This window comes from Phyllostomus discolor, chromosome 12 (genome assembly GCF_004126475.2).
Source record: "Phyllostomus discolor isolate MPI-MPIP mPhyDis1 chromosome 12, mPhyDis1.pri.v3, whole genome shotgun sequence".
Lineage (NCBI taxonomy): Eukaryota > Metazoa > Chordata > Mammalia > Chiroptera > Phyllostomidae > Phyllostomus > Phyllostomus discolor.
The window spans coordinates 29,924,085-29,951,054 of record NC_040914.2 but is presented as its reverse complement, the minus strand read 5'-3'; the positions used below and the strand labels follow the sequence as shown (position 1 = coordinate 29,951,054).

Here is a 26,970-nt window from a genome sequence, read left to right as displayed (position 1 = left end):
ATCTTCCTCACAGTCTTCATAGGAGCCCTATCTGTCATTTCCGGTGGTCTGCAGGGGAAACTACTTTGAGCCTTAGCTGCATTTGTCTACCTCTTTTTTGAGCTTATTACAGAGTTCAGCACTAATGAGATCTGGTGAATCAGAGCTGGGTCTTTCTGCACACTTGTTTTGTGAATGATAGGTTAGGATACTATACACTGTGGTGAATGTTGTGCTTCAGTTTTACACTACAAGTGTTTTTACTACATGTCTCTGATCCACTCTGCAATATTGAGGACAGCTGAACATGTTACCTGGGATATATTCAGAAGTGATGGTGGAGACCTGTAGTATAGTATCTCCTTGATGGAGTGTTCACATCTTACAGGAAACTCAATGCCCACTTGATACTATACACTGTCAAGTACTGGCTGGGGGGAAACAATGGTGTTCATCTATTCCCTGCAGGCCTGACCATGTTCGACAACCACATCCTGCTTTCTAGCTTCCCAGTGTCTACACCAGCGATACTTGGACCGGGATAAGTTGTTCTGAACATAAATTCTCATTCCATTGCCCAGTACATGCTGGCCATAATTAAGATTCTCACTCCTAATTGTTCCAGGGAGGGGCCAATCGGCCAAATCAGGTTGGGTCTGTGTCTGTATGTCCCATTTGCAGTGTTACAGCTGGAGGGAGGGTGACTCTAAAGCATCCTTGGTGATATTTGCAAACTGCTCTTGTATATTCCAAAATAACACAGTCCATTTAAAGTCATCAAGTGGCATGCATGGGCACCCTGAAAATCTATTCTTTCCCTTTGCCATTTCCTCCTCACTACTGTCAATACAATGTCTTGGATTAGTGCTGAATCTTTAAAGCCCTTCTAAGTCTTAACTGATTTTCCACTTTCAACAGATGGAGCACCCCTGAATACCACTCGTAAGTTACTTGGGATTTAAGCATTAATTTGATGTCATTTTGTCATCAAGGTAACCTATCAGTAGTCGTAAGTCAAATTTATCTTCCCAGTTATTGGAAAGATACAAGTATACTTTTTAGGATGCAGTGTTTATAAGGAAAACTAGGTCATGTTAAAGGGAACAGTAACCATGGGCACAGCTATGTTCCCCTAAGCAGAGATCAGGTATCAGGTGATCTGCAGGCACAGTTCAGTCTCCTACTGAACTCTAAGATCATCCGCAGCCCTTAGCTTTAAGTTCCTTTACATGCACATTGTTTATATTGCTACTCATATTTTACAAACTTTTGTTTTTTTTAGAGAAAGGGAATGTGAGGGAGAAAGAGAAATAGCAATATGTGGTTGCCTCTCACATCCTCCCCGCCCCCGCAGCTGGGGACCTAGCCTGCAACTCAGGCATGTGCCCTGACTGGGAATTGAACTGGTGACCCTTTGGTTTGCAGGCCAGCACTCAATCCACTGAGCCACACCATCCAGGGCTACAAGCTTTTATTGACATATTTTTCAAGTGTGTCTTGGTGTCTCACTAAATCTTACGGAAAGTTTTTATACCAACATTCATATACATTATTAAAACAGTGCCATAGAATCCTTTTGCAAATCATGCTTTGAAAAGGTCAACAATACATAACAATTGCTTAACAGACTAATATTAACTGAAAAAATTAATAACACTTTTTATTGGGGATCAAAGATATTACAATGAACGTGGAGGGGTTCAGTGTATTTGCTCATCAATGAGAACAATACTCTACAGAGTTTGTAGCGGAATCCTGGATGGGGCATCCTAGGCAGCTCTAAAGCAAGTAGATGATTTGGTACCATGGCTCCCAGGCCCTAAGAATACAAGGGGGACACAAAACACTTGAATTATCTTCTGGAGTGTGGGTCCCTTGTAGTATAGGCTTCCCCAGCTAGGAAGTGTTCTAGGAACTGACCTTAATTAATATACAAGCTGGCATTTGGAGAGGCTGAATTCACATTTAGTGAATTTTGTTTGAAGACACTATGTTTGCCCGTTTTATGATGGGTGATTTATGAGTGTACCTGCCCACAATGTGCTGAGTGTTCAGCAGTTTTTGACTAAAATTGGCAAGACCCTGCTCCCCACTTTCCCTATTCACCCCATCTTGCCCAGAGCATCATTTTGCCTTCACAGATGAACAAACTCAAAGAGAAACATTTTGCCTTGGTGGAAGAGGTGAAATGAAAATGGCCAAAATACTAAAAGTCATCAAAATTGATTAGCTCAAAAACAGCAGTGGAAAAAAGAACTCTATAGGTGTATTACATCAAATGGAGAATACTTTGAAGATGACTGACTTTTCAACATGTAAGACTACACAATTTTTAATAAATTCCGGTGGGGTTTTTTGGGTCCCCTCTCATATCCCTCTGCATCTTTCACTATTTTTTTAAGAGGATTTAAAAGAATTTTAGATTTCATTTATTTTTTAGAGAGGGGAAAGGAAGGGCAAAGAGGGGGAGAGAAATATTGATGTACCAGAGAAGAATGCCTCTGGCACACCCCCAGTGGGGAACCTGACCAACCCAGGCATGTTCCCTGAACAGAAATCCAACCAGTGACCTTTAGGTTTGCAGGCTGGTGTTCAGTCCACTGGGCCACACCAGCCAGCATTCAAGAGGATATTAATTTTTTTTAATGTTCCTACTCTCCTAAATGTGGTCTCTCTCTCTCTCTCTTTTTTTAAGATTTTATTTATTTTTAGAGAGAAGGAAGGGAGGGAGAAAAGGAGAGAAACACTCATGTATGGTTGCCTCTCACGTAGCCCCCACTAGGGACATGACGCACAACCCAGGCATGTGCCCTGACTGGGAAATGAACCGGCAACCCCTTGGTTTCAAGCCTGTGCTCAGTCCACTGAGCTATATCTCCCACCCAGGGAGATATTAAATAATTTATTGATTACACATGATAATAGGTGCTACACCAACTTCATCCCCATTAATTTGTCTTTTACCATAATGAATTTAGATGTATTGCATAAGATATGTAAACTATCATTAATAATCAAATTAATTCCATTACTCTGCTGTGGTGAACCTTTTAAAGGTGAACTCAAAGTCACCACACAGTAACTATCAAATGAACTACACAAAGTTTTTAAAGATGATGGCTTGTGTGCTTAAGTAGGTTGTAAATGTATTTTAAATGGAACCTGGTATCACCCTGAAGGAATTCTATGTAACATTACACTGCTGGGATTATTTAACATGTCTTCAGAGTAGAATAACTTTACACAGCACATTTAAAACACACACACACACACACACAGCTCTGACCACTGTGGCAGTGTTGGGTGGGCATCAATCTGCTAAGCAAAAGGTTCCAAGTTTGATTCTCTGTTGAGGGCACTTGCCAAGGTTTCAGATTCCATTCCTGGTCAAGGGGTATCTGAGAGGCAATCAATTGATATTTTTCTATGGAGGTATAGAATAAGCATTATTTAAATAGCTATAAGAGAAAATACTCTATGAAGCTTGAGAACAGGTAAATCTCAAAGGGTGGTAAATAAAATCACTGAGTTCTGCCCTGGGTGGTGTAGCTCAGTGATGGAGTGCAGGCCTGTGAACCAAAGAATTCAATTCCCAGACAGGGCACAGGCCTGTGTTATGGGCCAGGTAGAGGGGTGCACGAGAGGCAACCACACATTGATGTTTCACACTCTTTCTCTTTCCTCTCTCTCTAAAAATAAATAAATTCTTTTTAAAAACCTGAGTTCTGAAAAAAGAGAGAATTAACTTGAGCAGACACTTGGCTACAATGCAATCCTGCTTTCTCCAAAGTGTGGGTCTATTTCATTCATGAGAACTTGAGCAAAATTAGTAAACTGAGAAATCTAGAAGCCTTGAAGAAAAGCCATGATATGATGTTTCATCTCTTCAACAATCATTTACTAGTTATTTAGGTCTAGAGGATATTTAGGTCTAAGGGAAGGTGTGTTTGATGTAGTTTGACTCCATAGCCAGGTTGCAGTGCAAATTGAAATTACCTTCATCCTGAGATGCTCATTGGCTCTCTCACTCACTGCCAGGAGGTCAAAGTCAAAGTTATGCATCTTGTCAAAGAAGAGCTTGGATTTGCACTCTCTGCATGACATTGTCCTGGGAATTACAGAGAGTGGATAGAACTCATTTCTGTGACCAGACTGGCATCAATGAACAGTATATTCCCCTGGGTATTTGCCAGCTTTTAGATGACAAGATTGTCTGTGGTTGTGAGCGTTTGGAAGATGCTCTCATTGCTCCACAGGGACTTGTATTTTTGTGGGGATGCTGTCAAAGTCTTTATAATTGTACTCTAGGGTTACACATCACTTGACTGATGTCCTGTGGCTCTCACACTTACAAGTTGAGAATATTCATTAACTAAGTAACACTCATTTCTGTGTCTCCTCCCAGTTTCTATGAACTTCAGAGTCTTGTGGATTTTGCTAAATTCGGTCCCGTATGTGCCTCCAAATTGTCTCTGGAATTTATTCCACATGCATGTGCATTCACTCTCTATGTACTTGGGGCTCTGAGGCAGCATCTGCAGATTCAGCTGTGTTCTATTCCTTGGATATTTGTCCCCGGTGAGATTCTGTTGTGAAAATGTCATCTGATTTGCTGGTAGGCGGTCTCCTGAATGCATACTGTGTCCACCAGCTGGAAAGTTTCATTTTCCTTATGAAATAAGCATACTTCTTTTCAACACCAATTTGAGAGGGGTTGTAACATGTGTCCCTTGTATTTTGGTATGTGGCATGTGTTAAGTCTGCAAACTTTGTCGGCTGGGGTCTTCTTTACTGAATGGCTGGTAGGGCATATCCCAAAAGTGCTCAGGAATCCCACAGGGAACCCATGCAGCCTGAAGGGTGGTCTTGGATCAAGGGTATCACAAACTTTGCAATCTCTATAACCTGCAAACTCCTCAGCTGGTCCAGATGGTGAAAGGTGAGTTGAGACTCAACATCTATTGCAATTTGAGAGACAGGAAAAAAAGCCCTTTAAATATTTAAATAGGAAAAACCTTCTGAAAAATTACTATTGATTTTTAACTTATATTTCATGTATGCATACACATCATTTTGTTTTAAATTTATGTATTGATTTTACAGAGGAAGTGAAAGAGGGAAACATAGATTTGTTGTTTTATTTATTTTATTAATATTTAAATTATAAATAATTAGATTTTTATTTGTGTTTATATTATGCATCATTTTTATTTTTGAAGGTTTGTCCTATATTCTTGTGGTATATTTGTCATATGTATGATGGGGTAACTAGGTTATTAGTGTATATCACAGATTCTCTAATGGGGGCATATCCCCCTCTATTGTAGTGTGCTTTATTGAACTTCAGAAAATATGTATTTACGACCCTGTACCTACAAATAGATAGCATGCAATTCAACGAAGGCTCAGATAATGGTTTATATTTTTAATCAATGAAGTATTTTAAAATTATGGTTGTACATTATTTTTGACCTAGTATAATTGCATATTAAATAGACTACAATGTTCACTTCAGAAAGATTTAGTGTGACTAGCTTTATTATCATATTTAGTTTGTGATCTGGAACTTTATATGCACTTTCTGGGCTGAATTCCTGTACTTGCATGTCTTTGATGTCTTCAACATGTACTACATTGTTTGCAAAAATAATGTATAATTTAAGTCAGAGGCATCAGATCAAATCAGTTGGACTCTATTAATGCTGTTCAGGCAGAGCTAAGATTTCTGGCTACATCAGGCACAGATGCACTTAAGTATTAGTGTATTATTTATTGCATTTAATTTGGACTGTGGGTCCAACTGATGTGTGATAGGTAGCATTAAAGACTAGAGCAACCTTCCCAACCACATTCGGCATGAAGAAGGCACATGCCCCATGGCCTGAATCAAAAGGCCTCCTAGCAGGCGTAGCAGAGACTTCCTCGCCCAAGAAATGACACCCAATAGAGAGCGATAGAACGCACTGAGTATTCTCAAGGTATTCTTAGGGTATAAATTTGCAAATCCACTCCTGGAGTCAGCTCAGGAAATACAGGATCTTAGCCTTGGAGTGTAAACCTACATTACCCAGAGGCAGGCGTGGATTATCACTGGGCTGAGTCAGTAAAGACTCAGAAAAAGTATTTCCGTTAAGGCCATTCTGCAGGGCGGGACTTCCGTGGGTCTCCTAGGGGGCATTTCCTCTTCTCTCAGTTTCCCTATTACCTGGTCAGGGTCTCGTGATCACAGTATGGGAAGGATAAGGCGCTAGGAAGCTGCTCCCCATAGGAACTGTGAGGCCAAGCACGCTGCCCGGGTGTCTGACGTCAGGGTTGGGACAGTAACCCCAGTACCAGGGACACCCTTCTGGCCCGCCGGGCCGCCCCTCTCCGGCCACAGAGTCCCATGGCGGTGACCACGCTAAGGCGACGGGCTGAGGTGAGTGCACGTCCCCCGGGCCCTCCGCCCTCAGCCCACTGAGCCCAGCAGCCCCGGTGCGGGACGCCCATCACGTCCTGCAGCCCCGACCCCCACGTCCGGGACCGTGAGGCGCTAGTAGGTGACCCACGGTGTGACGGGGTGGGCGAGGGTGACCAGCCGAGGTGCAGCCTTCTAAGCACGTGCAGATATCATTGACCGGGAAGGACAGCGAACTGGGATCGGCCTTACCTCTGGTTTCAACAGTCTGAGGCGGAGTCACGTCCAGACTGGGAGGCAGAGGGGTTGCACACTCATTCTAATGGTTCTGGGAGCTGGAGAAGGTCCTGAACCGAGAGAGAGACAGACAGGCTGTGTCACGGTTTTGAAAGCCTTTTAGATCCTTCTGAGATAGAAAACCCAGTGGAGTGTGGTGATGACAGGCACAGGAAGAGGAGCCATTGTTGAAGGTCACAGGGCTGGTAAGCGGCCGCATTGAGGAGACACTTGCTGAAAGTCACCGTACTCCAGGGATGGTTCTAGGTACAGCTGAGACCTGCTTACCTGGAGCTTAACGGTGGTTGACTGAGACTTCCCCCATAGGTTCTGAAGTTGAAAACTATTTTGTAAACTAGACAAAGAAGGACAGGGTGTCCCAGTCCCTGCCTGGTGGTGACATTATCTCATAGTGTCAAAAGACTCTTCCCTTGCTAATGTCCTAGCTCTTGGATGTGGGGACCCTGGGGATACCCCAATCCTGAGTGCAGGTCACAGGTAATATCAAGATGCTCCCATTTTCCATTTCTGTTGTCAAGGTAAGAAACATTCAAACTATGGAGAGTTTTTTTATATACTAATTTGAGTCAAATTGAGAAGTAAAGTTAGACAAAATCTCAAGAGAGTGTGAAAACACTTCGGAAAATGGCAGTTTTACTATTTACTTCATACATCAGAATCAGGAAGTAAAGTAGAAGTGGGAACTTGAAACCCATTGGTGATAGGTTAGGGAGGTGGGAGAAAACAAAGCAGGAAAATCACTGTTATTAGATAAAAAGTAAAAATGAATGGAAACACAATTCTCTTACATTGGTGGGTATAAGGTAGTTAATATTTAGTTAATTAACACAAAAATAATAACACTGAAGTGTTTTTTGTCTTTGTTCTGGTGCAGTGTTTGTGCCCTGAGTGGTAAGTAAAAAGGATATTATCCTGAAATTCCAAAGCTATGTTACAAAGGAGCAAAAATGCAAAGATGGGCTGACTTAAGGTAAAAATTGACCTTCCTCGGGGAAGATACAGGCCTAGGACATGACTATTTTCCATGACTTGCTTTTAGTTAGAAAGTTTTAATTTCAGACCATATGTAGGGGTTTTTCAGTCTCTCAGTTTGGAAGGCCATGAGAGAACACTCAAGCTGTCAGGTTTAGTATGTGCCCCCCTGCCCCACACTTGTTTGGTCCCCACAAACAGCCAGTGTAAGCAGTTAAGGCAGGTTATCCAGGGAAGGACACCTGCACTGAAAAATGCTTGGAGGTGCCACAGAGCTGGATGTGGGTCACTCAGGTCTCCTTTGTGTTAAAGACAAGGAGGAAGGGGGTACAAGAATCAGATTTATAAAGTGGCCAAACGGTAACTTGGGTATCTATTATGGAGATAATAGTGCATTTGCATAAGAGAAAGGACTTGGCGACTCCTGGGTTTAACAGGCTCCATCTGGCTGCATACTGGAAAACATGATGGGGATGAATGGAGGAGGCAGGGAGCCCTGGACCAGGCAGGTTCTTGTAATTCATAGCAGATGGACCAGAGTTGGGCGTTAGAGGTAGGAGAAAAGGTTGGATTTTGGTACATGTTTTATTTCTTTAAAAAGTTTTATTTATTTTTAGATAGAAGGGAAGGGAGGGAGAAAGAGAGGGAGAGAAACAGCAACCCATTGGCTCTTGGACACCTCTAACTGGAGGCCTGGCCTGAAACCCAAGTATGTGCCCCAGCCAGGAATGGAACCCACAACCCTTTGGTTTATGGGACTGCACTCTAACCAACTGAGCTGTACCAGTCAGGGCTATCTTTTATTTTTTTTATTATGTTTTTATCCATTACCATTTATCCGCTTCATACCCACTTCCACCACCCTGCCTTTTCATTTAAAAAAAAAAGATTTATTTGTTTTAGGGAAGGAGAGAAACATCAATGTGTGATTTTTCTCTTGAACTGGGGACCTGGCCCGCAACCCAGGCATGTGCCCTAGACTGGGGACTTGAACAAGTGACTCTGGTTCACTCAATCCACTGAGCCACACCAACCAGGGCCCTCTTCCATTTTTTAAGAAGGGCCACTATGGCCCTGCTGGTGTGGCTCTGAATTGAGTGCTGGCCTATAAACCACAAGGTCACTGGTTTGATTCCCAGTCAGTGCACATGCCTAGATTATTGGCCAGTTCCCTAGTTGGGGGCATGCGAGAACCAACTGATCAATGTTTGTCTCACACATTGATGTTTCTTTCCTTCCCATCCCCTGTCTCTAAAAATAAATAAGTAAGTAAATAAATAAATAAATCTTTAAAAAAAAAAAGACAGGTAAGTACCACTTCATATTTTGCAGCTGCAGGAAAAAAGGAAAGGGCTCAAAACCACTGCAGCACTTTTTGTCCTAGCAGCTGAAGCAGTGGAGGCTCCATCAACTGGGCTGGGGAGGATGGTGGTAGGTTAATTCTCTTTGGGAATATCAGAATCTTGTTTTGGTTCACACTTTTAAAGGTTCAAAGAGCAGTGAGTGGAAACACTCTGTGAGCACCTGAACATATGATTCTGTAAATTTGTGGAAGGATCCATGATGGAGTGAAGCAAAAGTGGAAGCTCTTTTGTACATGAGGGTGAAGGAAGCAGAGCTGAGAGAGTGAACTTGGGTGTGAAGATGTAAAGCAGGTAGAGATCACACAGTAACATGCACAGCTAGAGGGAATATGAGCTGATGGTCCTCCCAACCTGGTGTTGGGACATAAGGGGGAAGCATAAGCCCATGTTTGGCTCTGTTTTGGAGGTGTGATCTGGGAGACTCAGTGGAACTGTTTATCAGGAAGAATGGGGCCCTGCAGTCATGTACCCAAGTTTAGGTGGCAGTTTATCTGCCCTACTTCCTCATCTGCCTTCCTTTGTGGAGGGTGATGAGTGTCATAAATGAGACTGATAAGACAGTAGGCATCTTTGACACCAAGCACTGGTGTCTTCTCTGAACTGGGGAGGCCCTGCAAGGGATTCAATTTGGGAATATTAGGATTACAGAGTCTGAGACAGACTCTGGATTCATTTGTTTTAATTCTGACAGGTCGTTTTAACCTTTGAGGATGTTGCCGTGTACCTCTCTAGGAAAGAATGGCTCCTCCTGGATGAGGCTCAGAGACGCCTGTACCTCGATGTGATGCTAGAAAACTATGCTCTTGTATCATCACTGGGTAAGACACTGACTCTCGCTGTGCACTGTTCTTTGGACTGCCTGCACCCCCCTTTCCTCATGGTTGCAGTTTGCTTCTGTCCTAAGCTCTAAGGGCCCTGACACCCAGACTTGTACCCAGGTGGCAATGGACAGCAGCAACGGGGGTCACGCTTACCCCAATCCTGTATCCAGAAGTCCTTTTTATTCTTCATTGTTGGCAATTTTAATAAACTAACTCATGTTAATTAAAAAAAAAGGCCTCCATCTCACCAATCACTTGGACTAGGCTTTGCATTCCCCCAAAGCCTTCATTGCTCAGGGGTTGCTCTGTTCTCATATGTGGATTGTGCACACTGTTTGCTTTTCTAGATTTCTGGGTAGATCCTGAACTTGACAGAGCTGGTTTACTTGCAGTTCCCCCTATTCTCCCTGCTGCCCCCATACCTGCTGTAATGAATCCTCAGGGAAGTATTTGAAGTTACTGGTATTGCTGGAAGTCTAATAGATTTCACATTGATTAGTGAGAAAAAGCATTTTTTTATTTTCTCTATCATTTCTACAACTATATATATTTTAATCCTCACTGCAAAATATTATTATTGATTGTTAGAGAGAAGGAGGTAGGAGGAAGGACAAATATCAATGTGAGAAGAGCATCGATCAGTTTCTTCCCATACATGCCTTTAACAGGGGATTGTCCCTGTAACCTGTGTTTGTGCCCTGACCAGGAATCAAAGCTGCAACCTTTTGGTACATGGGACAATGCTCTAACTAACTAAGTTACCTGGCCATGGCTGGACTATGCATATGTTTATTAAGTCTGTTTCCTCTATTATGTATTCAAACTTCAATAATTCCTTATTGCTTTCCAAAGAGATGCTCCATTGTTGAAAGGGGAACATTTAAGTTGTCTAGTACTGTTGCATTGTGTTTTCTGCCTTCAGATCTCATATCGTTTGCTTACGCACTTAGGTGCTCTTGGTTGGGTACATAGTAATTAAAATTGTTATCTTCTTTCTCTCTTTAGTGTTACTTGCATGGAATATATTTTCCATCTCTTTGAGTGTATTTGTGTCCATAAAGATTAATTATCTCTTGGAAAAAGCATATATTGTGTCTTGTGGGAATTTTTTTTTTTTGGAACAGAAGGTAAGCTTAACCAGGCATCAATGTATTTATTCATTCATCTATTTCTATAAATATTTTTATTTTTAAATATCATTGACATATATTTTTATATTAGTTTTATGATTAGACATTGTATAACTTACTAAGTGACCATCTCCATAAATCTCACTCATCTGACAACATACATTATTAGTAGAATGCTATTGACTATATTCTCTAGGTCAGGGGTATCAAACTCATTTTCACCGGGTGCCACATCAGCCTTGAAGTTGCCTTCAAAGGGCCAAATGTAATTTCAACTCCTTAACAGTTAAGAAGTAGTTACTTTTATACAGTCTTAAAATTATTTCAGCCCTTTGAAGGCAACTGCGTGGCTAATGTGGCCCCCAGTGAAAAAGAGTTTGACACCCCTTCTCTAGGCTGTCCTTTACATCCTAATGATTATTTGGTAACTGCCAATTTGTACTTTTTAATCCCTTCATCTTTTTCACCTATGATAAGAATTTTTTAAGTGTTTATGTGAGCCAAACAGATGATAGTAGCCAGAAAGCCGGATATCAAATGCTTTTGTATTTTGTTGTTGTTTTTTTAAAGATTTTATTTATTTATTTATTTATTTTAGACAGGGGGAAGGGAGGGATAAAGAGAGGGAGAGAAACATCAATGTATGGTTGCCTCTCATGTGTCCTCTACTGGGGACCTGGCCTGCAGCCCAGGCATGTGCCCTGATTGGGAATAGAACCAGCAACCCTTTGGTTCGCAGGCTGGCACTCAATCCACTTATCCACACCAGCCAGGGCTGTATCTTGTGTTTTTATTCCATCAGCCACTCTTATGTCTCTTGATTGAAGAATTTTTTTAAAAAATATTTATTTATCTTTAGACAGGGGGGAAGGGAGGGAGAAAGAGAGAAACATTGCTCTGCACCAGGGAACCTGTTTCACAACTCAGGCACGTGTCCTAACTGGGAATCAAACCAGCGACAGTTTGCTTTGCAGTCTGGTGCTCAATCCACTGAGCCATGCCAGCCAAGGACTGATTGAAGAATTATTTGAAGGTCCTACTATTGCCACGTTGTCATGTTTTCTGCCTATTGTGTACTTCCTTTTTTGTCTTCCTATCTTGCTTTTTTTTTTTTTTTTTTTTTTTTAGATTTGATTCCTTTCTCTTGGGCATCCATTAGACAGGCTTGTGCTTGTGTTTTGTTTTTTATTAAACTTCATAAAACAACTCATACTCTTAACAGTTCATTGTAACCTTGAAACAGCTTTGCTTGCATGCAAAAAAATTATCCTCGACTCCCTGCTATATCACCACTTTATATTTTTGATGTCACAGTTCACGTCTTTCTATATTGTGTGTCTATTTACAAATTCTTGTCACCATTGTTATTCTCAATACACTTAATTTTTATCCTATACAGTAGAGTTAAATAAAGTATACTTCACCAAGAACTGTTCCAGTATTCAGAACTTGATGACATCCTGGCCTTACCAGAGTATTTTATACTTTGCTACAGGCTCCTATTTCTATGTAGCATGTGTTTATTTTAGCTGATATATCTCTCCTCCACCCCAGCCCCCCACATTTCTAGTAAGTCAGGATGAATGGAAATTAACTTCTTCACATTTTGTCATTCCAGGAAAGTATTTTTTTTCCTTGTTATTTCTGAGGAAGAGCTTTTCTGGATTAAGTATTGCCAGTTTGCAGATATTTTCCTTTAGTGTTTTGAATACATCATTTGGTATTCTCCAAGGTTACAAGGTTTTTTCAGAGAAATCTGTCATTGACCTTATGGGGAGTGTTGTCCTTATATAGGAATTTCTATTCTCTTTGGTCTTTCAAACTTTTTCTTGTTTTTGATTTTTGGCACTTTTATTATAATGTATCTTGCTGAAGTTCTGTTTGCATTAAATGTGTACTGGGACCTGGGAGGATCTTTAAGATGACAATTCACACTTCTTTTCATATTTTCAGGTTGAACTTGAACTCATTTTTTAAATTAAAAATGTTATGCTTCTTCTTCCTCTCCATTTTTCTCTTGCTCTCTTTTTTTCTCTTTTTCACCCCCTCTGGGACCCCCATAATACAAATATAGGTTATCTCTGTGGTGTTTTAGTATTCACATAGGCTGTCTTCAGTTTTTTTCTTTTACATGGATATTTTCAAATCACCTGCCTCTGAGGTGATATATTCATTTTACTCCTTGATCTTGTCTGCTTTTGAAAGTCTTTTGCATTTTTCATTTCATTCATAATTTTCTGCAACTTCCAAATTTCTGTTTCATTCTCTTTTATGATTTCTATATTTCTGAACTCCATGTTTTTTCCTATATTTGCTTGTTCATTATGTTGAGTTCCATGTGTATTCGCCTGTACCTCACTGATGTTTTTGGATTTTTTTTTTTGTTTATTTTTTAAGGATTTTATTTATTTATTTTTAGACAGAGGGGAAGGGAGGGAGAAAGCGATGGAGAGAAACATCAACATGTGGTTGCCCCTTGCATGCCCCCCACTAGGGACCCAGCCTGCAACCCAGGCATATGCTCTGACTTGGAATCAAACCACTATGCTTTGGTTCACAGTCTGGCACTCTATCCACTGAGCAACACCATCCAAGGCTCCAACTGATGTTTTTAGAAATTATTATTTTAATTATTTTTCTCATAGTTTTTATACCTCCAGTTTTTTAGTTTAATTCACATTAAAATTATAATGTGTCTTTTGTCACTTTTTTCTCATATTTCCCTTCGTCTTAGTGTTGTGTGATATTTGATTAAACAGTTATTATTTTTTACTTGTGGGCTAATTCTGTTTATAGAAGTGGTTTTTCTGCATATGCACATAATGGTACTTTCTAAGTGGTTTGTTGTGTCTGGAGTGATGATGTTTCACTTCCCATTCTTCTTGTAGCCCCATGAGCTAGGTCACTCTATTGAAGATTGAAGGGTTGATCAGTGGCCAGGGCTGCAGCTTCCAACTATTTAACAATCTCTTTTGGAGTTTTGGTGACACAAAATAGGCCACTAGAATCAATGGTAACACAAGTGCTGTGTCTCCAAGAAGGTTTTACCCTTGTGTTTTGCATCTAACCTTATTTGCTAAGTCTACACTCCAACTCCACTTCATATTATGCTCTACTTTATCGCTCTTTGGAATTACTGGTCTCTTAAGCCTCTCTTCCATTTCTGAAGGGATGTTGTTTATCATGGATAATTGTCTGATTATTTTGGAAGGGGTAGAATATTTGTATTTTTTCTTCTGCCACCTTGCTGTTGTCATTCACGTAGATCTTTCTCTTTTGGTTTGTTTATACAGAGTTGTTCTATGACAGTGCTGGTTATTCATCTCATCTGTTTTCTCTTTGGAGTTCCATCATCGGTATTCCATGTAAATGCTTAATTGGGAAGGAAGTAGAAGAGTCCTTTGTGTATCACACGGGTGACATGAGTCCAGCCAGGACAGGATAGGTTCACAGAAGGTCTGGCATTCATTAATGGCCATTGGGGAGAATTTGCTTCCATGACATTATTAAAATATAATGAGGAACCTGTTCTCTTTAACTGTATTTTGTCACCATTGCCAGTACCTACAGTTTAATCTACTTGTCCTTTTCCAGTGTTGCCACATTGCCAGTTTGTCACTTTTAATAGTTTTCCTTTCTCCTCTGACTTCCAGCTGTGATTAATCTTCACCTCTCTAACCTTAACACCACAACCATTTCTCTGGGGAATCACTTTGGTGTGCTTTTCAATTTTGATGAATGCCTTTTTGTCTTGAATTGTGCACATATTCCATACAAAACTTGCACAGCATATACTCTACTGTGGTTGATTTTCATGGTTTGGGGCACATTCATACCCAACTGCACAGTCTGATGTCAGCCAGGAAGGGTTTTCCAGGCAGCCATTAGCAGAGGAACAACTTGTAAACTGTGCCTCTCTTCCTCATGTCCCTTCCTATCTTAGTGCCCTTTGTTTAATGAGGTCCCCATTATCTACTGACCTGAGGCCTTTCTCAGAGCCTATCTCACTAATCTGGGAAATCATCACATAGATGCATGTCAAATGTTTCAGATTCAAATTGGTGTTGAATAAACCTCCTCCCTATAGGTCACTATGTACTTCACTAGCACTTGTTTTTCTTCAGGTTGCTGCTGCAGATCAGAGGACATGGTGGCACCCATGGAACAGAATATTTCTGTAAGAAAGTTGGAGGCTAAGAATCCCAAGTCTGCCAAGTCTTCCCAGAATAGCCACCCCTGTGAGAGTTGTGAGCCCGTCTTGAGAGACATTTTCCATGTGGTTGACCAGCACAGAATACAAAAAAGGCCCACACTGCTGAGGTGTGGGGCATGTGCAAAACCATTTTATTTCAGTGCACAGTATAACAAGCACCAGGAGGAGCATACAACAAAGAATTCTTTCACAGGCAATGTGGACAGAGTCTCAAGTGCAAAGAGCTCCAATTTCAATGCATCATGGAAGCCTTGTACCTCTAGTCAGGGAGGAAAATGCTTTGTCATCATCCCAGGACATATTGAGCAACTGGATGCTCATACCATGCACAGAGCAAACAAAATCGCTAAATCCGAAATGACTTTTCAAAGTACAAAGTATTACATCCCAAGAGAATGCAAGAAAGCCATTGGCTGCAATGACACACTTGTTGAGGACCAGAGATTTCTTACAGGAAGACAGCGTTTTGTGTATTGTGAATGTGGGAAATCTTTTACCAATAGCTCTTCCCTTTGTGTTCATCAGAGAGTTCACACTGGAGAAAGGCCTAATAAAGGCGGTGAATGTGGAAAATCTTTGACCAGTATCTCTGACCTTTGTAAACATCAAAGAGTTAACACTGGAGAAAGGCCTTATGTGTGCAATATATGTGGAAAATCTTTTACCAGTAGCCGGAACCTCCGTGGTCATCAGAGAGTTCACACTGGAGAAAGGCCTTATGAGTGTGGTCAATGTGGGAAATCCTTTACCCGTACTAATGCCCTCCATTATCATCAGAAAGTTCACAGGGGAGAAAGGCCATATGAGTGCGGTGAATGTGGAAAATCTTTTACCAGTAGTTGGAATCTCCTTTATCATCAAAGAGTTCACACTGGAGAAAGGCCTTATGAGTGCAGGGAATGTGGGAAAAGTTTTACCACTCGCTCTCTTCTTCATATTCATTTGAGACTTCACACTGGAGAAAGGCCTTATGAATGCAGTGAATGTGGGAAGTCTTTCATCAGTAGCTCTGCCCTTCATTCTCATCAGAGAGTTCACACTGCAGAAAAGCCTTATGAGTGCAGTGAATGTGGGAAATCATTTAAGATGAAATACAACCTTAATTGTCATCAGAGAGTGCACACTGGAGAAAAGCCTTATGAGTGCTCTCAGTGTGGGAAATCCTTTACCAATCGCAGTCTTCTTCATATTCATCTAAGACTTCACACTGGAGAAAGGCCATATGAATGCAGTGAATGTGGGAAATCTTTTACCAGGACTTCTGCCTTCCATGCTCATAAGAGGGTTCACACTGCAGAAAAACCCTATGCATGTGGTGAATGTGGGAAATCATTTAAGTTGAAACACCACTATAATTCGCATCAGAGACTTCACACTGGAGAAGGGCCTTATGAATGCTCCCAATGTGGGAAATCTTTTACCCGTAGCTCTCTTCTTCGTATTCATCAGGATTCACATTGCAGAAAGAACTCAAGAGTGCAGTGAATATAAGAAATACTTTACAAAAAGAACCATCCTTTATTAAATACCATTGAATTCATTCTGGAGAAAAACCATATCAGTGAAGTTAATGTGGAAAAACTGATATGAATAGCTCTGTGTTTTTCATAACTATAGTGTTTACACAGGATAAAGGCGTTTTGGGTGCAGTAAAACTGGGGTATCTTTAACATGAACTCTGCTGTCTGTTATCAGAGATTTCACAGAGGAGATAGCTTTTATGAGTGCTCTGACAGTAGGACATCTTTTTCCTGGAGCTGTCACCTCTGTTGTCATCAGAGAGTTCACACAGCTGAATGGCCTTATGCCTGCAATTAATGTGGAAGTCTTTTTTTATATCAATGATTTTCCTTATTATGAGAGAATTTACACTATGGATACACCATTTGAGTGCTGTGAATGTGGAAATTTAAGAGTCACCACTCCTGGCTGGCGTAGCTCAGTGGATTGAGTGCAGGCTGGGAACCAAAGTGTCCCAGGTTCGATTCCCAGCCAGTGTACATTCCTGGATTGCAGGCCAGAACCCCCAGCAACCGCACATTGATCTCTCTCTTTCTCTCTCTCTCTCTCTCTCTCTCTCTCTCTCTCTCTCTCCCTCTGTCTCTCTCTCTCTCCCTCCCTTCCCTCTCTAAAAATAAAAAAAAAGAGTCACCACTATTTTTATTGTCATCATGAAATTCACAAGGATTAAATTCTAATAAGTTAAAATTTGGGAGACTTCCAATCAAGGTGGCAGAATAGGCAGACGTGGCTCACCTCTGAACAACCACATCAAAATTACAACTAAGGTGTAGAACAGCTGTTACTAAGGAATGTCAGAAATGAAGCTGAATGGAAGGCTGATAACTATGCAATTGAGTTGAATGGAGTTCTAACAAAATTAAAGAAATAACATCGATACTGACTAGTAGGAAGGGTGCAGACATGGAAAGGCTGGTATCACAACCACATGGATAAAAATTCATGAGGGATATCTCAGGAGCCAGGGATCCCAAACTCACACCAGGGTCCCCAGACCAGGATTCTAATGCCAAGAAGAAAGTCCCCACAACTTCTGGTGGCAACAAAAAGCAGCAGGGACTGAGTCAGTGGAAGAAACTGCTGGAGCCACAAGTAGGTCCTCTTAAAGAACCCACACATGGACTCAACTACACGGACTCAGTCCCTCTGAGCTGCAGCACCAAGATAGCACCTTGAATGGCACCATTGGTCTACTGGGAAAAACTGAAGTGTCTTTCGTCAAGGTGAGCAGAGGCCACAGGTACCTTTGCTGTATCCTCCTTCCATAGAGCTGATAAGCTGGTGCCATACCTGATACTCTTATCAACCTGTTAACTCTTATAACACTGTTGTACCTGCCCTGGAGATTCCCCAAAGAATCTGCCCTATTCAACTTAAGGTCCCACCCAAGCTGCTTTTCCATATGAATGGCTGGTTTTGACTCATGCTTCACACCTTATTAAATGCTATTAAACAAGCAGCAGCTGTCCTCAGTGAGCCCCAGGCCTGGCAATAGCAGCAGCCAGTCTCGTTTCACAGCTTGGCTTCACCTGGGAATCTCCAAGCTCAGGATAAGTAACAGCCATCTCAGATTGTTTTATATTTCAGGTAGGGTGGCCCAGGGCAAAACACAGGTGGGACAGATCTTGCACATGTGGTGGGCAGCTATAGACCACATCAGAGTGCCAACATCCTGCCCCTGCACAACTGATCTTTCACATAGAGTAGAGAGTGGTGGGCAATGGTCACAGCCAGTTCTCATACCTGACTGGCCTGGGTAAATCCCATTGATCTTCAACAGCAATGAAGGCTCAACTACAAGAGATGGGTATAATTTGTCCACATGAAGGGTGCACCTTGAGTGCCCAGCTAGGGTGATAGGGAAGGTTGTGCCACTGGACACTATAGGACACCTACTACATTAGGCCACACTATGAAGACACGGAGTCAAAGCAGCTCTGCCTAATTCATAGAAACAAACATAGGGAGGCTGCCAAAATGAGGAGACAAAGACAGCCCAAATAAAAGGACAGATCAAAACTCCAGAAAAAGCTAAATGAAATGAAGATAAGCAATTGATCAGATGAAGATTTCAAAATGCTGGTTATAAGGATGCTCAAGGAACTTAGGATATCAGCAGTAGAAAAATACCCAGTGAGGAATGAAGGATACAGTAATTTATAGGGAAACAAAAGTAGAGTGGATGAAGCTGAGAATCAAATCAATGATTTGGATCATAAGTAAGCAAAAAACAACACACAACAAGAAAAGAATTTTTAAAAATGAGGATAGTATAAGCCCTGGCTGGCATAGCTCAGTGGATTGAGTGCAGGCTGTGAACTAAAGTGTCGCAGGTTTGATTCCCAGCCAGGGTACATGCCTGGGTTGCAGGCCATAACCCCCAGCAACCACACATTGATGTTTCTCTCTCTTTCTCTCTCTATCTCCCTCCCTTCCCTCTCTAAAAATAAATGAATAAATCTTTAAAAAAAACACCCAAAAATGAGGATAGTATCAACAGCCTCTGGGACAACTTCAACAGGTATGACATTTGAATCAGGAGTGCCAGAAGGAGAAGAGAAAGCAAGAAATTAAAAATCTCTGATAAAATAGTGAAAGAAAACTTCCTGCTCTGGCTGGTGTGGTTCAGTGGATTGAGCAATGGCCTGCGAACCAAAGGGTCGCTGGTTAGATTCCCAGTCAGGGCACATGCCTTTGTTGTGAGCCAAGTTGTGGCCCCGGTAGGGCGTGTGCAAGAGGCAACCACTCATGATGTTTCTTTCCCTTTCCCTAAAAATAAATAAAATATTTGTTAAAAAGGAAAACTTCCTTAATTTTGTGAAGTAAACAAACATGCAAATCCAGGAAGCACAGAGTCCAATGTGATGTTTACAAAGAGGCATACTCCAAGACACATCATAATGAAAAGGCCAAAAGTTTAAGATAGAGAGGATCTTAGAAACAGCAAGGCAAAAGAAGTTCCTTACTAGATGGTTGCCAGATTGAAGGGGAGGTGGGAGAATGGATGAAGAGGTGAGGGGATTTTAGATGTTCACATGTCTCAGAAGTTTAATGTTGAAATTTTTGAAAAATGTAACAATATGATCTAAACTAATTGTGCCTTTATGCATTCTTACTCATTGTATGAGGGTTGCATTTCCCCACTCTTACGAAAATAGAGATTTGTTTAAATTTTGTAATTTAACTCTTTTTGTTTTTCATGCTCTTTGTTTAAATTGCATTTTTCTAAGGATTTATGATGACCATTTTTGGAGAATTGTATCTACTACTGATATGTTTTTAGCAAAATCTGTGCTCACATAATTCACCTATTTTATGAATTTGGGGAACTTTTCTTTAACAAGTAGGACAGTGGAAGTATAAATTTCTATGTTGTAATGCCACCCATTTTCACTCCTTGAATAAAATAATTTTCACTTTGTGGAATAATTTTTTTGGAGTAATTGTTTTTAATATTAGAAAGCATGCCCAAATGACTTGGATTATTCTTGCTGTACACAATGTGCTAGGTACATATATACTTCAAGGAATAATCTGCATTATTAACTGCCACGTCCTCTTCCAACCATGTTGTCTGACAAGGTCCGAATGTGGAAAGAAGGAATTCAAGGAATCCATCTTCCTGGAAGAGAACATGGCATACAAAGGGGGGTGGTAATTTTCCTGGGGATTGCTCTTAATAATTTCCTTGCTAATATTAATCATGGTCTTACTTTGTACCCTGATTCCCATAAGAACAGGCCATGAGGAGAAAGAGGCTCGAAGTGAGTCAATGATTAACTTTGAGGGAAATTCTGAAGGGACAACTAGTTCTCCCCAGACTGTTGAATCATGCCCAAATTGTTTAAACAAGGTATTTATAAACCTGAGTAAGAAATTATCCCTGACTGTCCCATAAAAGAATTCATGAATCAGTTACAACAGGCTAAATTATTGGCAGATTCTCCCACACCTGTTCCTTATCCACAGATACAAAGGGTTTCCAAGAAAACAAGAAAAAACTATTAGACCCTACTCACAGCCCAGTGATACCCCTGGGTAGCATATTGGATTAATTGGCAAATTATGGTATCCCCCAAGAGGAGCTAATAGTCTCCAGAGGGTTCCAGATCCCCCATTGCCTTATACAGGAGCATATAATGAGGATGGCATTAGAATGGTCAATAAGGATGGAGTCCAAGTGCCTTATAATAGTCTAAATTTCTTGGAAAAGTTAGCTCGAAGCAGACCTCCTTGGTGTTTATTAACTAAGGAACAAAAAAAGTCACTATTCTGCCAGCTTGTCAAAGGATTTTGCCCACATTTCCCCCTATCATGCAGCAGCTACCAAAAAGAACTCTTTGAACTATCCAAACAAAAATAGAATAAGACATGAGAAAGTCAAGAATGGCCTGTACCCTACAAAATTTAATAAAATTGTCTATCACCTTTTAGGTCAAAAGGTTTACTGTGGCTGGATTTCCTGTCTATGTCTCCTTACATGTTTGTTTTGGTGATCAAAAGGTGGTGGGATTGTTAGATACCTGTATTTCAGGTTTATTGATTCGCATAATTCCAATGAAGTTGTACAAAATAATTTCTTGACCAGAGAACAAAATCCCCTCTAATGAAATAGCCCCTGAATGCTTAAAAGTTGTTGGAGTAACAGCCCCTTCTTTACCTTGAATAGGAATATATATCAATTAGAATTAGACAGGCAAAGAAATAAGAAAAGCTGGTTAGCTATTACAAACTAAGCATGTAGAAACAATTACCAGGGAGTCAGAGTCCATAGTACATAAAGAAACATTTTAGACAGAATAGATAGATAGCTAAGTTAGACATCACAAAGGCCTTATAATAAATTACCTATAACCTCTACTCAATCTAGCATATCCTTTTGCTCCATGACAAATTCTAAAAACTTTAATAAACAATAAGACATTCATACATACAGCTATTTTTAATTGTCTGATTTAAAAGGTCCCTAGATTAGCATGACCTGATAACCAGGTAGAAAATTTCCTGCTTCGCCTAACTGCAAATGTTAATCACTGCCAAAAAAATGAAAATACAAAAACCTGCTTGTAGTTGCAATAAATGGAACAGAGCTTCACCATCCTTTGAGTCATGTTGTCATCTGTCTCCCATCGCCAATGCCTTACCCATCTTTCAGGAACCCCTGGACCCAGCTGCAGCCGGACCTCGGCAATTAACACACTTCATCACTTTTGTAAATTCAGACATTTAGTACTGTAATTAAAAAGCCTTGCTTTTTAGTTTTTGTTTTTATGGTGTGTTGTCTGGTGTTTGCTGGCTGCTGCAGGACCTGAAGATGCTCCAGGTGGAATCAGTATGAACTGGTATTTGTTGAGTCAGAAGTCCAAAAGAAGAGTCAGTGATTAAACTCCTCATACCTTGGGCCTTCCAATATGGCTTTAAATCTTAGATAATTGACCATAGTTTTGATTACAGAAAAGTGATGCACTCTATGGCCTCAGTATTTTCCTGTGTAAAATAGGGATAAAAAGCAACCTTGCCCTGGCTGGAGTGGCACAGTGAGTTGAGTGTTACCCCACCAACTAAAAGGTTGCAGGTTGAATTCCCAGTCAGGAATTGGTTGTGGGCCAAGTCCCCAGTAGGGGTGCTTGAGAAGCAAGCACATATTCACATTTCCCTCTCTGTCTCTCTTCATCTCTCTAAAAATGAAATCTTTTTTTTAAAAGCAGCATTCCTCCCTGAAAGGACAAAAAGTCCCCTTTTAGGCCCTCTTTTTCCAGAGCTACCTATTCACTTCTTGACCCTGTCAGGCAGAATTAATTTGTTTTCTGAGCCTCTTCTCAGGACTGGAGAGATTACTGAAAATGTCCTTCCCATAGGTGGTTTAGAAACTTATACATATGGCATATCAGACCAAAAGGCCTGGACCTAAACCCAAAGATAAGAGCATAATAAACTGAACCCTGCATAATCACCCTGAAACCTATTTTATACCTAATTGCCATGACTACCCATATGCACACACCTCATCCTTTGTAACTCAATAAAAAACTCACAACCCCAACCTTTCACCAAGAGTGCTGCCTGTCATACACTTAGGCCACTGTCCTCTCTTGGAAAGTGAATAAAACCTTGCTCTCTGCATTTTCTCTTTGTGAAGTTTCTCACTGCCAGTGTCACTGTCAATGCTAATAACCCCAGCCTTGGTACTTATTTGGAAAGTAGTGACTATACCATCAGTCATCACGTATTGTTGCCACCCACACACCAGACATCACTGGGACCTTCTGCCCCACGTGCTTGTGAAAATGAATGGAGCTTCTCAGATTCTCCATATCTGCTACAGTCCACATGGACTCAGCCTTGTGGACAATGTGACTTCAGGGCTCCTTGGTCTCAGTATGATTCCCCCACTGGGGCATCTGAGTAATAATAAAACTCCCCAAAACTCACTTCATTAACTTATGAATTTAATGAAGGCAGGAACTATGACCCTGATGAGGATCACTAGAGTTATGAAACTCACTGAACCCTTACAAGTACTAATATTTCAAGATTTGCTTTTGATGATTTTGATTGTTTTTTAATATTTCACTTTATTTTTAGAGAGAGGGGAAAGGAGGGAGACAGAGATGGAGAGAAAATGGATCAATTGGTTGCCTCTCCCAGTGGGGGACCTGGCTCACAACCCAGGCATGTGCCCTAACTGGGAATTGAACCACCAACCTTGGGTCTGCAGGCTGCCGCTCGGTCCACTGAGACACACCAGCCAGAGCTTGGTCATTTTTAAAATTCTAACAGCACCCTAGAGATTAGTATCTTACTGTATATTTGAGGAAGTTGACAATTGGGAAGAAGAGTCAGGTTTTTTAAGGTCACAGAGTAGACGAATGTCAGATTGAAGTGGCTGGGTTCAAATTAATGAATCTGGCTCTGTGGGTGGGGGCAATCTCTACCATGGCATAGTAAACTATCTTTCTGCATGTTTACTTATCTTTTGCATGACTGGCTTCCATTTTACCTACTGTGGTGAATGTTGTGCCTCAGTTTGACCCTTCAAATGTTTTTGGTACATGTCGCTGACATGTACTCTGCAGTACTGAGGACAACTGGGCATGATACCTGGGACATATTCAAAAATGATGCTGGAGATCTATAATATTATCTTCTTGGTGAAGTGTTCACCTCTTCTTCATACAGGAAACTCAGTACCCACTTGACCCTGTACTCTGGCAGGACTGGCTGGAGGAGACAATGGTGCTCACCATCTATTCCCTGCAGTCCTGGCCATGTTCAGCAACCACATCCTCCTTTCCAGTCTCCCCATGTTTGCACCAGAGTTAGTGGGGTAGGAACAAGTCCTTCTGAACATAAACTCTCATTCCATTTCCCAGTACACTCTCCCCACAACTGAGATTCCTACTCCTGATTGTTCACAGTGGGTCAATCAGCCAAATCAGTTTGGTTCTATGCATGCACAGCCCAAATAGCATTTTTATGGCTGATGGGTCTTTTCAGAGAAGAAGGTGAGGACCAGTATCCTTGGTGATACTTACACTCTCTTCTTATGATATGTTCCTTGCCGGAGTCCAGCTCCAGAAGGTCCAGGGATCCCCAATGGAGGGACAGCATCGGCAGAGAAATGACACGAGAGGTGCAGTTTCAAGCTCAACAGCCAGGCATCTCTGCTGGGCTCTTGAGTTCTTTATTTTTATACAGTTGGGTGTGTACATGTGGCATATGTGAAAGCAATAAAAAAATGAGGTTTTCTAGGCATATTTGCTTTATCATTGTTCTGCAGAAAATATGACACACATAATAGTAGCTGTTTATTGCATGTTATTGTGCAAGCTTTTAGCTCCTAATCTTTGCAATTAATCAGTAACACACTTTACCACATTATATAACACCTTAATTTCTTAAAGCTTAACTTAATTTTAATCTATATATTCTAAAGTTGCAAGCTGGGCATGTAGCTGGGCACAGGACTGTTTTAGCTCACTGACAATGGCCATGAAGAAGGCTTTCGTGGTCAATGTGGTTAGTATCTGTCTCTCACTTCTCACTTCAGCGCCAGAACCCTGTTACCTTATGCAAGTGATAATCTTTGTTTCGCTCAGTCCATTCAGCTGCCTGCCATCTACCTTGGTGTTGATGCATTTTTATTATTTGTTTCCATCTTTGATGTCTGACCTCTTTAGGCAATAAACACCATGGGGGCCCTGATCACTTAAGCATTTCATAGAAGGGGAGTGTAAAATAATCTTCCCAATGCCCATTCTTTGAACTCTCTAACCCACTTAGGAGAACACTCTGGTGGGGAGTCACTCTCCAATGAGCTGTCATTTTCTTTCTTACTTCCAAAGAACTGTATTTCTTCTGTGGAATTGCCATTTGTCCCAGTCCCATGGTAAATCACATAGACCCTAAGCACGGGTAGTAATACAGTGATTAAGCAGAGGAGTGCCAGGTACTTTCCCCCCGCCATGTCTGCTGTGCCAATGCAAGGCTCCCTCTGTGACTGTGTCAGACAGCAGGGCTGGGCTGGCTCCCGGCACTGAGGGCTTATTTTGAGTCAGGGTCAGATAGCTAAATGGCCATAAAACTTTGAGGAACAAACTCACTTCTCACTTGGACCCTTATCATTTAATTGGGAGTGTTCTAAACAAAGCAGGTTACACAGGATTTTACATATTCTTTCTTAGGTCTGATCGTCCTAGGGAACCCGCCCTTTCCAGCACAGGGCCGCAGGGTTTCAGGCTTAAGGCATTGTTTCAGGCTTAAGGCATTTTTTCAGGCTTAAGTCAGGCAGGGGAAGTAAGGCAGCCAAGAGATTAGGAGACTCCTTGCAGACAGAATGAGGACTCAAGCTATGTCAAAGCCGAGGGGCGAGGGTCCAACACGCCCTTTTGCTATAACCCCTCAAGTCCTTCCCTGGGTCTCCCACATGATCGTGGCTGTCTTCGATCGTTCCCCCCTTGGGGAATCTTGCCAGTCATTGGCTAACCAAATAAGCATTGGGAGACAGGCAAGGTGAAGTAAAAGGAGCAGAAGCGGCGCCCCTGCCAGAGAGATAAGCTTTATCTCCTTAGTGGCTTAGGGTCTGTCGCTCACTCAGCCTCAGCCATGGGAATGAAGGGGGAGAGGAGGGGTGGTTACAGCTTCTGAAACCAGGCAGAGCGATTCCTAACAAATAAGTTCTTTTGAATTTGTGTTTCAGAATACTTAGGGTATATTCCCAGCAGTGGAATTGCTGGGTTATGAGGAAGTTCAAGTTTTAATGTTTTGAGGAAACTCTGTACTCTCTTCCCACAGTGGTTGCACCAGTTTGCATTCCTACCAACAGTGCCCTAGGTTCCCTTTTCTCCACATCCTTACCAGCAGTTGTTCTTTGTTGATTTAATAGTGATGGCTGTTATGGCAGGTGTGGGATGAAATCTCATTGCAGCTTTAATTTGCATCTCTGTGATGGCTAGTGTTTCTGAGCATCCTTATATATGTCTCTGGGCCATCTGTATGTCCTCCTTGGAAAAGTGTCTTTTGAAGTCCTTTTCCCATTTTTTTAATTGGATTCTTTGTCTTCCTGGTGTAGAGTTATATGAGTTCTTTATATATTTTAAAGATCAAACCCTTTCCAGATGTATCATTTGCAAATATGTTCTCCCATGTAGTCAGTTCCTTTTTCATTTTGATTATGGTTTCTTTAGCCATGTAGAAACTTTTTAATTTGATGTAATCCAATTTGTTTGTTTTTTCCCCATGCCCTAGTATTCATTGCATTTTTTTTTGAAGACTCAACACATTTGCCCATTTTATGATGGGTGATTTATGAGTGTACCTGCCCACACTGTGCTGAGTGTTCAGCAGTTTTTGACCAAAAATGGTATGACCCCTATACCCCACCCTCCCTATTCACCCAATCTTGCCCCAAGTGACTTATTTTTGTTTTTGTCTCCCTAGATGAAAAAAGTCCTCAAAGAGAAATATTTGGCCTTGGTGGAAGACAAGAAACAAACATGGCAGATACACTAAAAGCCACCAAAATCAATGAGTTAAAAAACTTTAAGCAGTGAAAGAAAAGATCTTGATAGGTGTATTGCATCAAAGGGAGAGTTCTTTGAAGGTGACTAAAGTTTCAACATGTAAAAATAAATACACAATGTTTTACAAATAAATTCTGGAAGTTTTTTTTTAGGTTCCCTCTCATATATCCCTCTGCCTCTCGGTATTTTCTTTTTTTTTTCCAAGGGAATATTAAATCATTTAATGATTACACATGATAATGGGTGCTACACAA

The 26,970-nt window shown here is 41.2% G+C and overlaps 2 protein-coding genes across 4 annotated transcripts in view; both read left to right on the top strand.

The window, feature by feature from the left end:
• LOC114511072 (zinc finger protein 530-like) overlaps positions 1-26,970 on the top strand; it is a 568,693-nt gene that overhangs the window by 273,455 nt on the left and 268,268 nt on the right. The gene's annotated exons all lie outside the window — the stretch shown is intronic.
• Positions 6,143-16,658, top strand: LOC114510810 (zinc finger protein OZF-like). Its single transcript, XM_036013542.1, has 3 exons — positions 6,143-6,858; positions 9,701-9,827; positions 15,085-16,658. The coding sequence occupies exons 2-3, from the start codon at positions 9,794-9,796 to the stop codon at positions 16,656-16,658; spliced, it is 1,608 nt and encodes a 535-aa protein (XP_035869435.1). The 5' UTR covers positions 6,143-6,858; positions 9,701-9,793.